This window comes from Ursus arctos, unplaced genomic scaffold, assembly GCF_023065955.2.
Source record: "Ursus arctos isolate Adak ecotype North America unplaced genomic scaffold, UrsArc2.0 scaffold_15, whole genome shotgun sequence".
Lineage (NCBI taxonomy): Eukaryota > Metazoa > Chordata > Mammalia > Carnivora > Ursidae > Ursus > Ursus arctos.
This window is the reverse complement of record NW_026622819.1, coordinates 34,803,268-34,818,696: the sequence shown is the minus strand read 5'-3', so window position 1 is coordinate 34,818,696 and position 15,429 is coordinate 34,803,268. Positions and strand designations below refer to the sequence as shown.

The window sequence follows — 15,429 nt, the reverse complement described above, 5'->3', positions numbered from 1 at the left end:
CCAATTTTCCCAACACCATTTGTTGAAGAGACTGTCTTTTTTCCCATTGGATATTCTTTCCTGCTTTGTCGAAGATTAGCAGACCACAGAGTTGAGGGTCCATTTCTGGGTTCTCTGTTCTGTTCCATTGGTCCATGTGTCTGTTTTTGTGCCAGTAGTATACTGTCCTGATGATTACAGCTTTGTAATAAAGCTTGAAGTCTGGAATTGTGATACACCAGCTTTTTAGATTCCACATATGAGTGAAATCATACGGTATTTATCTTTCTCAGTTTGACTTATTTCACTTAGCATAATATCCCCTAGGTCCATCCGGATTGTCACAAATTACAAGATCTCATCCTTTCTTATGTTGCATAATATTCCATTATATATATCACATATATATACCATATTATATATCCAAACATACATATACATACATACACACACTACATCTTTATCCATTTATCTATCAATACACACTTAGGTTGCTTCCATACCTTGGCTATTGTAAATAATACTACAATAAACCCTTGGATGTTTAGCAAACAGTATGAGAATGGCAGCTTCTACTCCCCAGGACCAGCATAGGTCCTGGGAAGATTGAGGGCCAGATCTCAAACCAAGCACTCTGTAACCTCAGGGAACCATGATGTTTGAAAAATATCCTTCTAAATATTCTGATGACTCCCCTCTGCAGCTCTTCTTGAAAGCAGTTGGGGTTTATTAGACTAGCCAATATGGGTTCCATGGCTCCTCCTCTACCCTCTTACTCTACTGGCTAAATTAGTCCTTATTACAAGAATGTGCAGAATCTGTTCACATTTCTTCAGAGATTTAACCTAGTTAAGTTTTTTTTTTTAAAGATTTTTTATTTATTTATTTGACAGAGATAGAGACAGCCAGCAAGAGAGGGAACACAAGCAAGGGGAGTGGGAGAGGAAGAAGCAGGCTCATAGCGGAGGAGCCTGATGTGGGGCTCGATCCCATAACGCCGGGATCACGCCCTGAGCCGAAGGCAGACGCTTAATCGCTGTGCCACCCAGGTGCCCCTAACCTAGTTAAGTTTTATGTATTCAGTTTTTTAAGTCTTTTCTCAGAAGTTGGGCTTTTCATTTCTTTAATCATCTTTCCCCCCTATTCTTTTCTGGGCACCTTCCTGCTTGTCCACATTTTCATGATATTGAGGTCCCCAGAACAGACAAAAATATTCAAGAGATAGATACTTAATACTGAAATTATAATACAGTGCCTTATTTCTTAAAGGCTTTGGTGTTCATGCATTCATTTATTCAACAGGTATTTAGAGAGTTCACTGTAGTTGTGGACACTGTATTAGACAATGGAGATACAGTGAAAAGTAGAAAGACACATGATTCCTGACTACAGTACATCTACTGTAGTTGGAGAAATAGACCTTAGAAAAATTGTCCACCTACATATCAAAATACAAAGCATGTGTGTGTGTGTGTGTGTGTGTGTGTTATGAGGGAAAAACCAAGGTACTTAGAAACTGTATGACTGGGGCACTTGGCCACGTGTGGAGGTTATTTCTTCATTCATCAATAAGGCGTAGTTATTGCCTTCCATAAAAATACCAAGGGAAGGCTTGTGAGAGTTTGTGCCCGCCCAAATATTTTTTGCAATCTTGTATGAAGTGTGACTAAGTGTCTTTAGGATATGTTGTTATTTTTTTATTGACCAACAATTACAACTCTAAGCAAAAGCAGTATGCTGGCTAAGGAAAAAGTTTTACTCAAGTTCTAAATCCCTTTTCCACATCGCCAATTTGCCACCCCCTCACTCCCACCCAAAAAGATATTTTGGCGATGCCCCTGCTTGCCCCTGGATTAGGCTTAATACATTCTAAGGTTCGTGTGCCACACAGGTTCAGAGAAAAAAGAGGAGCGACTGTGGCTTAGGGACCTTAGGATTGTGCTAGAGGATAAAGAAGGTAAAGAAGAGGAGAAAGGGATGAAGTGTATCCCAATCACTTGCGGGGAGCAATTGTGCAGAAGAAGTTAAGAAAAGGAGGCACAAAGGACAAGTAATTAGATTAGCCTGAATAAAGCTCTGTGAGCAGGTTGAGGATTAGCGAGAGAAAAGGTCAGAAAGATTGGATAAGAATGTAAATTAAGATGTTTACATCCATTTTAAATTGCCAACAGTTTTGGCATGATTTAATTCTCATGGACATATTTTATAGGTTGATACTTCTCGTACTCTTTTGTTATTATATAACACTGTATGGGTTTTGAAATAATGACCTTTGAGTTAGTAATCTCAAAACACAACAAAATAATTATTTCAAGAATTGCTGTCTTTGGCACATACATAAGCTCAGTTCTTGAGTCTTTTTTTTTTTTTTCCAGTTATCTCTCTGGTACCAAGAAAAACTCGGAAATTTTATGTCTTCACAAGTTTTCTGTTTTTGTTACTCGCTTTTTTTAGCTACTGAAGAAGCTAAACTACAACCTGTCACTTACCCGAAGGTGGAAGCCGCATCTTTTAAAAATGTGCTGAAATGTACAAATCACAAAAACCTCTTGCAGAATTCAATAAATTTATAGTTAGTTTTAAAATTTCTTGTAGGGTGCAGGGCTACGTGAAAAAGCTCAAGTTAACTCCCACCTATTATTGGGATTCAGTTATCTGTGGAGCAACAGCCTATCGTGGATGTATTGTCTGTTAAAGCGGGGGGGAAAAAAAAGATTTAGGAAGTGTCCCTGAATGAAGAGGGGAGGGATGAAAGAAGAGATGCCAAACATATTTCTACTTACAGCTGTTTAGAAACATACATATATGGGGACCGAAGTGGAGTATTCATTCAATTCATTTGTAGGGGAATGAAAATTTCTCCTACTGGCAGTTCTGCTTCAAATATGGCCAGGTGTTTGTGTGAATTACCCAGACAATTAAAGAAACGTGGTCCTCAATTTTTAAATATTCCACAGGAAATGTTACTCTGCCCACACACCCTTGATACTTGTTACAGACCTGGGAACATACGCTCCTGGGAGAAGCATGTTCTTCCCTGACACATCACCCATTCCGCTCCTCAGACAACACGCAGCTGCCTGTGTAATTCAAGTATGAAATAGCATCATTATTTACAGGGAGAAAAAAAATAAACTAAATGGAAGTAATATTTCTGTTATCCATGTAGAACCTAAAATCCATGGACATGAATAATTTTCAACTTCAAAAGTTGTTTGCTAAAATAAATAAGTAGATCTTGATTATTTCCAAAGGTATTCTGAAGAAAATATGGTACTATGAAATTTATAACTATAAGCAGAATGTAATGCTTTTAATTGAGCTTTTATTTGATCACATTCTTGGCTGTCCTTGATTATGGCTGTCCTCATTTTAATTGGAAAAACAAGGTTTTTAAAAATATATGAAGAGAGGGGCGCCTGGGTAGCTTAGTCCTTGAGCGTCTGCCTTCGGTTCAGGGCATGATCCTGGCGTTCCGGGATCGAGTCCCACATCGGGCTCCTCCGCTGGGAGCCTGCTTGTTCCTCTCCCACTCCCCCTGCCTGTGTTCCCTCTCTCGCTGGCTGTCTTTCTCTCTGTCAAATAAATAAATAAAATCTTTAAAATATATATGTGTATATATATATATGAAGAGAAAATACTTGATGTAGCCTTGGACTTGTTTGATCTCATAACAGCTAAAGCATTGATTAAAAATGTAAATACACCACCAGACCTTATAGTTTTCATGGTATTTAATCCCTTTAACTCTACCTTGTCTGTTTCTCTTGGTCTTCCTAGTGGCAGCCTACAAACTGGCACCGCTTTAGTACTCAGGGAATGTACGTGGCATTGTGCACACCAACTCAAGTTTCTGTCGTATAAATGAAGTATCAATTACTGACTCTGTGAAATCTTGCCCAATTCTTCTGTCCTTCCCCCAAGGAAAACTTGATCTCTCTCCTTGGTGTGCAGTAGGTTTGCTCTTTTTTATAGGTCTATCATAGAACTTACACTATTTTAGAAAATACTATTGTTTATCTTTCCTAGACCTTCTTTTCTTGAGGACTGGGCTGTGTCTAATTCTCTTTGTAAGCTTCACGACAAGCTTAGGGAGCAGCACGTATTTGTTGATAAATTTGTTTGTGCTGTGAATAAAATACAACCTCAGGACCTCCTCAACAAATGCTTGCTTTGAATTTCTTTAATAATAGTACTTTTTTTTTTTTAAGATTTTATTTATTTATTCGACAGAGACAGAGACAGCCAGCGAGAGAGGGAACACAAGCAGGGGGAGTGGGAGAGGAAGAAGCAGGCTCATAGCGGAGGAGCCTGATATGGGGCTCGATCCCATAACACCGGGATCACGCCCTGAGCCGAAGGCAGACGCTAAACCGCTGTGCCACCCAGGCGCCCCAATAGTACTTTTTAAAATGGATGACCAATTGTTTTTCTCTTGGAAAACCAGAGTACTTATATTATACCATTTATGAACATGCCTTGAACTTTCTCCTATCTTAAGTACACGTTTTCATTTTCCTATTAGATTGGAAGTTCTTGAGATCAGAATTTGTATATAGTTTATGTTTGCATTTCTCAGTGCTTAGCATAATATCTACTATGTAGAAGGTAGCCAATGAATATTTGTTGGGATTATTATAATGTAACCATCTGGAGAAAATATTTGGTACTAAATTTGACTTTTGCTTTACAAATGCTTTTTGCCTTTAGAGCATCTGAATTGACTTTAGTTTATACACTCACTAGTGAGATATCTTTGCAGGCCAAAGCAGAAAGATTCAGAAATCACCTTTGAAATAGGCAATTTAGAAGATGTATATTACTGCATGGGGAAAGGGACAGATGAACTATCATGTTTATTCTCTGGGAATGTAGGTAAACTCTCAATGGCTTCTGTATTGAAAGGCACAGAAACCAAAGGCCAGCCGTGGGGCCATACCTGCAGCACCATAGTCTACTCCCCTTAAGAGCTTGGCACTTCCCTTGTGAAAACAATTTTGTTTTCATTTCAGATAGGTAACTGATGAAGACAGGTGTCAAGTGTGGCTATGCTGCCCTACTGTGCTACTAAGTGTGGGAAAGTTCTGTTTTATTTTGTTTTAATATTGCTCTTAAATCCTTGGTTCATTTCAGTATTGACTATGGTGGAAGGAGCATTAGCATGAAAATTGGTCATGGGTTCAAAAGCAGTTTTACTCATTTCTTCCCTGCAAAAACTTAAGAATGTCCCTTAGTTGGATGGGTTTCAGTTTCCTCTTAAAGATAATGCCGCCAACCTCTTTGATTGTTATGAGTATCAAATGAGACAATGTTCACAAAACGCCTATTATAAATGTTGTTTATACTTCATTGCCCTGATGCTGCTTTCCTTTTTAATACTCAATGAGGTAAATTATTATATACAGAAATCAGGATCTTGAACACATTCAAAAACTTCCATTAAATGTAAACATTTTGCAGACTTGGGCACACAATAATGTGCTTTGATACTGATTTTGAACCTTCCATCATAACCTCAAGCTGGAGCAATAATGCAAAAGATTTGTGTGGCTTTGGCAGCTTAGGCATGAGCAAAGAGGATAAGGGTTTGTTGGGATTTGCAGAGTAACAATAAACATAGGGAAGTGACCTATATTATCAGTGACAAGAAAGATAAACCTGACAATTTGAAAACAAAAGCAATGTGGTGGGAAGATTGTGGTAGCAATGAGGGAAGAATTATTCTGAAATTAAAACCTCTAACTTGAATAAACTTTAAATTAGTGATGTATTTAGATGAAAGAATTCACTCATCTCCTTCTTTTCAGAATTTCACAGTGGATGGATGAAAGTATGTCAGCAAATGTAAAGCCCTTAGGAGCTGTCTTTTTTTTTTTGCAGTTGCTTTGTATTTATTGCACTTACTCTTTTTTCCCTTTTTTTTCTTTCCAAATTTTTACTTAAATTCTAGTTAGTTAACATATAGTGCAGTATTGGTTTCAGGAGTAGAATTCAGTGATTCATCTCTTACATATAACACCCAGTCCTCATCACATCATGCGCCCTTCTTATTACCCATCTCCACCCATCTAGCCCAACCCCCACTCACCTCCCTCCATCAACCCTGCTTGTTCTCTGTCCTTGAGAATCTCTTAGGATCTCTTAACTGAGCTTCAAAGTAAAAGTGTCATGGGACTATCTTTTGGTAAGATGTTAATATGGAGTTTCTTTTAGTCTGTCCTTGGAAAGAGTTAAAAAAAAATAGATGTTAACAATGAATTTTACACTAGAGTGAATGGCGCTAGAACACATTTTAGTTGACAAGACCACTGACAATATTTTTACTTTCCTTAAAGGAATGAAGTGCCGAGAGTCACAGTGGGGAATAAAAATTTTAAGAATCACTTTATGGTAAATCAAATGGAAATACCAAGAAGCGAAGGAGTAGTTTTAGATTGGACTTTTTTAAGTTAAGTAATAGGAGCTGTTTTATACATTTTGTACTCACCTTTTATAATTAAGAATTTTTGTTTTATGGATAATCTATCTCTATGATACCATAAGGATAGAAAACTGCAGTGTAGAACTACTTAATCTTCAGGTAGTTCGTTCCCCATTTTGTACCTTTTGAGTAAAGTTGTATAGATTTATAGAAATAATATTTCATGTGTGACAATTAGGAGTAGACAGGTGTTTTGATTCACTAGAATGAAAGTTGTGGCCTTCCCCTGAAATAAATTTGAATGACATAATGAAAATACCCTGAGTGACATCTTTCTTCCTGTTGTCTAAAACAAGAAAATTAGAATAGTTAAAAAATATGCATCATAATTCTACCACTCATGGATAAATAAATGTTTAATTTCCAAACCACCTAAAGGAACAAATGGTCATTTGCTTTAATTAAAATCTTATAATGTTGTAATAATCCCTCCTTAACATAAACGTGATTAATTTGGATTTGATCATTGGGAAATCAGAAGTATGTATACTGTTTGGTGGGCAATTTAAGTATAAAGAAGATTGGCATATAGTTTTGCTAGAAAGAAGCATAAGAGCAGTATTTTCAGACATTGTTTATTAAATGGTCTATCAAATTATTATTGACACCGTATTTTGTAAAATACTCACTGTTCATTAGTAGGTACTCTCAAATGCTGACAATTGCATAGAGAAATTGAGATAAGAGTTAGAGGCAGGGAGATGAACCCCAGCTGGGCTGGGGATTGGATAAAAGAGAATACTGGCGTTTAATTTGACCACTGTAGTTACTGAGGGAAATATAGAGGTTGATTTTGGGTTTTGGGAGAAGGAAATCCAGGCATTTGTTGGGCAGTGGCAAACACAGAGAGTCTGGAAAACAGTATTTTTAAATTTAGCTGAGGACCATATATGAACAAAAAAAAGATAAGCTTCAAGATATAGAATTGGGACACACTAGAGAATTTTGAATGATTGCATTTCGTTTTGCAAGCAATAGGAAAGCCTGGATATAAATAGGAAGTAATTTACTAGGGCAGGTAGAAACAGGAAAATTAGTAAGCAGAATAGTGATGTAATAAAAACTTCATAAAGAATGTTGGCAATGGAACAAAACAAAAAGCTGAATATGAAAACTATTGTCTTAGAAGGATTAATAAGGCTGGGCAAATGATCAAATGCCAGAACTGGGCTGACGGAGTAGTCAGGGATAATTTTTAAGTTTTATGCCTAGTGGCTAGCTGAAAGAAAGTAAGAATGAAAAGAAGAAGAAAAAGAAGAAAAAAAAGCAGCAGCTGCTATGTTATGCTATAATAAATAGAAATAAAAATATCAGGAGAATTATTTTGGGGCCATAAGGTTAATTGGCTAGGATTTAGCCCCGTTGACATGGCTGTTCCATTGAGACTAATGATGGTGCGTATAGTTAGAAATGCATAACTCTATCTCGGAACTTAAGGCCAGATTTGAGAACCACTTACGTTAACATATTAGTTACATTGACATACTATGTTCACATATTAGCATTTGGGGGTTGATGAGACCAAAGGAAAGAGTGATGGAGGGCTGAGAAGCTGAGTGAGATGATCACGGAGAATGCCTACTTTAAAGGAGGAAGAAGAGGAGTCAGGTAAAGGTTGAGGAAAATAAATTTCTGCTAGAATATAACTATGAGTGAGGCACTACAAAAATGCAGAATCATAGAAACCGAACGTTTGAGAGAGTTTCAAGTAGGAAAAGTGAATAGTCGGAAGTTGTAAAATGCTGTGAACAAGAGTCAGTGGGCCAAAATGAGGCCATTAATGTTGGCACTGAGAAGATTAACACACAATGGAGAAGCGCAGTTGCAGAACGGGGAGGTGGAAAAACATGTTTGCTTTTGCCTGGATTGGTACAGATCTTAATACCTTTGTAGGAATTAAATTTCCATCCCATTAGCTCACTTTAATAAATAAGATTAGCGAAAATGTAATATACCTCCTACCCATCTCATGTTTTCATTGGGTAAATTGCTGTGTTTACTTAAAACATCTAAATGTCTTCAAATACAGTTTAACTCAGTTTTGTCCAAAACGTAGGCTAAACTTTCCTACAGTTAGGATTAAGAAAACTAGTGTATTTTCATTTCAAATTGCCTCTATTTGAATTGTCTGTGTTTTCTGATCCCTTCACTCCACACTCCCCATAGACAATAAATGTGGCCTTGCAGGGCATTAAGGCATTAGATCAGATAACAGACCTGCTCAAGAAAACTTCTTTGCAAGGCTTAGAAAAGGCATATGTCCTATAAAACATCAACCCCAATATGAGTAGTCTGTAAAGAGTGAGGTTTGTAAAGTGACGAAGGATGTCTGAGAACCCCTCAGATCGGAGTTCAGGTATTGGCTACTGGAGATTTGATGCGGTGAATCGCCTCTGATGGTACTATATTTACTGCAGGTAAAATAGTGGCCACATAAATCTGGCATCATTTCAAGGATTTAACCAGGAGTTTTCTCTTCCATTCCACTTAACAAAAATATTTATTTCATCAGAAAGGGGGAGAAGAGAATCTTTCATTCAGTATTTAGACAGATTTAAAGGCAAGCACCTCCAGTAGCAAAACATGGTAGTTTTTAAATTTAAGGCTTTAAGTAAGAAATATTTGGCATCAGATTATTTCAACTAGTGTAGCTATTATAAGGGAGTAGGAAAACCTGAGGGATCATGGGAACTCTTGTTAGGGCAGTGGGGGTTATCTTTATTTACCCTAAGCCTTAGAAGTATGCAAGTGGGTAGAAAGAAAGAAAGACAGACAGAAAGAAAGAAGCATGATTTAATTTTCAATTCCTCAGAGTTTAATATCATGGACCAGTCTTTACAATGCTACTTTTTCTCTTCTAAAAACTTATAGGGGGGAAATGGATTCTTAACATAAAAAATAATTTGTCTATGAAAAGTAATTGTTTTATTAGTAATTAAACTTATAGTTATTAGTGATACATAATTATAATTGAAATACCATTTTATTTTGTCTATTTTATCCACTTTCAATATAAGGTAAAAATGGTTACCTAGGTAATTACTGTAATTGTCAAGACTGTTGCTTCCCAGTCAGTGCCCTCTCTGCTTTGCTGGTTTTTCAGAGAAGCTTTGTGTATAACAGGCTCTGTACTCTACACTTTGCATACATAATTGCATGCAGTCTTCCTGCAGAGAAACTCGGAGTAGTAGAAGAAAATTGAAGTTCATGGCAGTTAAATACCTTGCCCATACCCACAGAGCTAGTGGAACTGGGATTTGAACACTAGTCTGCCTTTAAAGTCCAGCCAAGATCATTTATAAATATTGCCTCTTTAAAGCAGGATGAATAGAAGGAGATGAATTTTATAATATACCAAACCAAGTGTCAAATCCAAAACTGCTTTGTTTTCAGGCTGTTTAACCTCAGAACATATTCCTAATCTCTTTTTTCCTTTTTAATTTTTTACAATGTCTTCTATGTTATAAAAACCCTCAATTAGTAAAAATCCAGAGTTATATAAAGAATAAGTTAAGAAATTATTTACTGCAGTAGTGACTTGTCTTATTAAAAAGGATTTTTTAAAATACACCCACTGAAGTGTATGTTTCCATTAAAAATTCAATTAATATATCTTCTTAGCATTTGTTGTCCTAGATATTGTCTACATTACTGTAGAAGTTAAACAGAAGATAAAAATACAGTTTTGAATTTCAAAGAACTTATATCCATGAGCACTGTATAGAATTGTTGCATCACTATATTGTACACCTGAAACTAATATAACATTGTATGTTAACTATACTGGAATTAAAATTAAAAACTTAATAAAATTTTAAAAAGAACTTAAATCCAGGAACGATGGAAGAAACAAAAATAAGTGATCAGTAACAAAAGGAAAAATAAAATAAGAAGCATGCTGAAAATGTATATTGCTCTGGGGGTTGCTAAAACAAAAAACAACTAAGAAACTCAGTGTCAGAACAAGGCTTCAAGGGTAGGTCGAGTGCTAATAGGAAAATGAATAAATAGACTGGAAGAAACTGTATCTCCTGTACGTTTACCTAGGTGAGCATGATGGCAAGGTAAGAGTAGGTACTCTCTTGCCTAAGATATGATGTTCTTGCCGTACAGTGTTCAAGAGGAGGCTGGGAAGGGAGGAGGAGGCTATATTATAGAGTGCCTTGAAAATCAGGCTGAGTTATTTTTACTTAATTAAAAGAGTCAATGATGGTTTTTGACCTGGGAAGTTATGTGTTAGATAAGTTGCTCTGGGACTGATGGGTAAAACTGGTCATATTCCATAGACAGGAGACTTGAGCTATTCTAAGCAAGAACAAGTTCTGCCCAAACTAGATAACAGTGAGAATAGAAAGAGGAATGAATAGGAAAGACTATTCCATAATGACATGTATAAGACTTAGAAATTAAAAATTAAGAAGAAGAGTGACCCTGCGTATTCAAGAGACACTTTCAGAGCAAAGAGTCAAGAAAAGAAACTTGTGGGCAGGTAGGCAAGAGAGTCTCATGAGGTCAGTTTTCAGCAACATATTCTTTGCTTAAAAAACAGAAGTTATATCATACTTTTAGAGTGGGTGACAACTGTATTTTCCTTGGCTAGATAAGGAATGAATCCATGTTAACTGAAGAAAGTGTTATATTATGCAAAGTCTATAACAAGATCTGTGTTTATGTCTGTAAAATAGAGTCAGTGATACTTTAAAAGGAAATTATAAGATTTAATGGAGCTTTATATTGATAATGAGATTTCTGATGGCTTCAGACTGTATTAAGTACCACTAATAAAAACCTATGATGTGATAAAAATTACTGCTCCAACAATGAATAGATGGCACTTTATCTTCTTCATTTCTTTTGAGTAAGAGGGATAGAATATGGTTTTTTTTTTTCTTTAAAAATATCTTCTGTCTTAATGAGAAAAATATAAGGATGTCTGTAAAAGTGAGTATTTTTTCAGTGGGCTTCTGGCTGCTCCCCACAAAATTGTTTTTCTTTTGGTAAGGAAAGGTAAATGAGTACTAAGTAGGCCACCAGCGTTGTGTGCCATAATTTGTTATATGCTAGGATATATGATTTGCATATATTATTTGATTTAATCTATAAAACTCTACACATTTGGTTCTATAATAATCTTCATTTTACAGATGAGAAAATTTAGGATTAGAGAATTTAAATGACTTGTCTCCAAATTAAACAACTGGTAAGAATTTCTGGTTGAAGATAGTTGCAGTGGGAATTGTAAAGGGCAAATGGATGAATACAACTTCTATGTAGGTGTTCGAACCAAACAGTCGTGGTGATTGCTCCGAATGTGAGAGTGAGTAGATTTAAGGCCAGGAGTTTTCTAGGATTGCTCCAGGGTTTCTGGCTTGCAAATAAGGTATAGAGTTGTTCCATTCCCTGGCATAGGGAACATGTGAGAAATCTATACGAGAGGGGAGATGATGCGTTTGAGCATATGCCTGCTGTGACGTGAGTGTGAGATTTGCATGGGGATAGATTCAATAGGCTGCTGATGAGGAGGTTGGGAGGCTTAGAAGACAGGAATGGACCAGAGGTGGAGCTTTTGGAGTCATCAGTTATGAATTAATCATAAAGATGCAGATGAGTATATAATATTGCTCAAAGAGCGTGAGTAGAATAGAAGAGAGAAGGACTACGTGTGACACCCAGGGGAATGGCAGCCTTCAAGGGGAGGGCAGAGAGATGAGCTCACAGAAGTGACGGATAAGAGTGTCCAGAAAAGTGAAAATCCTCAGGGCACACATGGTTTCATTTTAGAGTTTGGTGACGTCACTTTTTGTGAAAGAGCTATTACAATATCGGATCTCCTCTGCATCTCTCCTCTGTCCTTGGTGTATTAAATGGCACGTTTTGCATTTCCATTAAAAGAGAAAATATGTCACTAAAATTGACAGTGCATGATGTATGAGTGACATGGGTATTTATATACTTGTCCATAACTACGCAGGTACGTTTTGATAAAAAGACTGGTGAAATTTTCAAAATGAGAAACATTTACTTTTTACATAATCCTGGGGGGTGGAGACAAGGGGAGAGAAGGCAACTAGTTTTACCCCAAGTCATTCATAACCAGGGATGATAGTAACTTTGAAAGGTTTATGCAATTGTATACCTTATCAAAATATAGCCCAAGTAGTGTAAGTAGGAGAAGTAATGTAAAACAAAGAGATCTTGGTTAACAGATATTTCTGTCATGGAAATTTACATCATTGGGGCACCTGGGTGCCTCAGTCCATTAAGTGTCTAACTTCGGCTCTAGTCATGATCTTAGGGTCCTGGGATTGAGCCCCATGTTGAGCTCTGCATGGGGAGTCTGCCTCTTCCTCTTTCTGTGCCCTTACCCTGCACTCATACTGTCTCTCTCCCTCTCAAATAAATAAAATCTGAAAAAAAAAAAAAAGAAATTTACATCATTTACACAACAAAACTGCCAGAAGAGGGTATCTATGAGTAGGATGAAGTAACTCGTGTTTCTGGAGACTATTTCATGATTATAGGGTTGTACTAGTTGATCTGCTTCTTCATTTTTTAAGTGTATACTGTAACAAATATAAGTAGTCTGTGACCTAGTCTGTTCACTATGGTAGCACTAAACTTTAAATAAACTGCATGAAAATAATATTACAATCATCTTCAATGAATTTAGTTATATTCTATTAACTATATTATACTATACTACATTTTATTGGTTTTCTCCCAATTTTAATATAAGGTAAGAATGTTTCAAAAGGTAGCTAGTACTCATAGATGTGTTGAACATTAAATCAGAAATTTTAAGAAAGAATTCTTTGGGAAAATAGTGGGAATATATTTAAAGTAGTTGTTCAATGAAACAGTGATAAAAGTGGGAATTTTGGATAGAGTTTAGTTCAAAATCTAGAGTGGTCTGTTCAATTTTTTTCAGCCTCAGAACAAAATTAGTTTTCTCATTTCAAACTAAAGAAGAAGAAAGCATAAATATTGGGAGTGCTATGAAGCCATGGGCTAGCCTGCAATTTGTGGTTGACCCAATCTGTACCCTGAGAGATAATTTATAGTACCAATATTTTTAGTGTACCGGTATTTTTAGTATTTTAGTATTTATTTTAATTGGTGATTGATGGGTAATTTGACATATAAAGTACTTCAAAGCATCTCTAAAAAATCTTCCCAAAAATGTTTTTTTTAAGGTAGATCTTCTGGTGTGATACTTCTCCTTTATTTCCATCTATATTACATGAAGGGGTTGTCTTTGCTTTTTTGTCAGATAAATGGGGGAATGAGTGTTCTTGAATTTATTTCAGTAACCTTTATATCAAATACTTTTTAGGATTCTATAAACACAATGCTTTGCTTTAGAAATATATTCATTTTACTTAGATTTAAATTTATAACCATTGAAGGAGTTACCTTATTACAAAGCAAACACTTTGCTGTTTCACTCATTTATTTAACCATAAGTCAGTAATTTTTTTTTGATGATGAAGGGGAAGAATGGTTATTGTCTGTATCTTAAAATCTGATCTGATTTTTTTATTTGTTGTAGGTTTTATTGGGATTTAATAATGCTTATAATGATGGTTGGAAACCTGGTCATCATACCAGTTGGAATCACATTCTTTACAGAACAAACAACAACACCATGGATTATTTTCAATGTGGCATCAGATACAGTTTTCCTTTTGGACCTGATAATGAATTTTAGGACTGGCACTGTCAATGAAGACAGTTCTGAAATCATCCTGGACCCGAAAGTGATCAAGATGAATTATTTAAAAAGCTGGTTTGTGGTTGACTTCATCTCATCAATCCCAGTGGATTATATCTTTCTCATTGTAGAAAAAGGAATGGATTCCGAAGTTTACAAGACAGCCAGGGCACTTCGCATTGTGAGATTTACAAAAATTCTCAGTCTCTTGCGTTTATTACGACTTTCAAGGTTAATTAGATACATACATCAGTGGGAAGAGGTAAGACATATCTTTTACTTCTTTAAAGCCACTATAGCATGAGATTGTTAACTATAACTTTTACGATGAACACCTGTGCTATGTATAATGAGTTTTATGAAATTCAAGAAGAAAAATTCTATTTATTCCTTTTGGTGCAAAAGTGATATATTTGTATCTTCAAAGATATGGTCAATATGGGCTTTGAATCAACTGAAAAAAATAGTGATTGTAAAACAATCTTTTTATGCCAAGTAAGTCTCTTTTAAAAAACAAATCCACTTTAATCAACAAATGTTTATCCTAACCAATGCAATCCCTCTTCTACCGTGGGAAGTTTCTTTTTATTTAATATGAATACATCAAGTACCATCTTTGACAAAGATGTGTAGGCTCTGATAGCTAATCTAGCTTGTATCATTAGTTCTATGAGATAATCTGGTTTATGTTTCCTCTAATATTGAAATTTCAGAGAGTTTGCATTTGAAGAACACAGTCTTTTAAAAAGTATTTCCAATTGTATATGTAAAGACTGATTTTAGCATAATAATTTTGCTCAGTGTTATGCTTTGCCTATAATTATTTCTTATAATTTGTCCCTATTAATTCATTGCAAAGTACTGAAAAACAGCATACCCAGGAGGGAAATTATTACATAGAAAACACAAATAGTACAGTGAATAAATATAATGAATCTGGCCAGTATTTTGCTGAAGAGGGCATCTGTTGTTCTTACACAGTTGGTGGGACGTAAAAGAGCTCAGCCAACTGGAGTTTCAGAAGATCTGAGTTAAATGTACCACATCACCGAGCAAAGGAGTTTATGTCCCTCATTCCAGAGTCTGCTTCATAACCTTTCTGACTTTATTTTCCTTCTAAGTCTAGTTTTTGAAATTAATTATAACCTGAATTTTATTGTTTGCATAAAAATGAGGATCAAAAAGGCTTAGAGTGCCTAAACCTGGGCTGATGAAAACAATATACTGGCAATAGATTGATTATTCCTTTACTCACTAC

At 35.8% G+C, this 15,429-nt stretch overlaps 1 protein-coding gene across 1 annotated transcript in view; it reads left to right on the top strand.

Moving 5' to 3' along the window:
• LOC125283367 (potassium/sodium hyperpolarization-activated cyclic nucleotide-gated channel 1-like) overlaps positions 1-15,206 on the top strand; it is a 48,610-nt gene extending 33,404 nt beyond the window's left edge. Inside the window, exons 2-3 of the mRNA XM_057312389.1 lie at positions 14,010-14,433; positions 15,153-15,206. Coding sequence (XP_057168372.1) covers positions 14,010-14,433; positions 15,153-15,206 — 478 coding nt within the window. The remainder of the gene's footprint in view (positions 1-14,009; positions 14,434-15,152) is intronic.
• Positions 15,207-15,429: the final 223 nt, after the last annotated feature.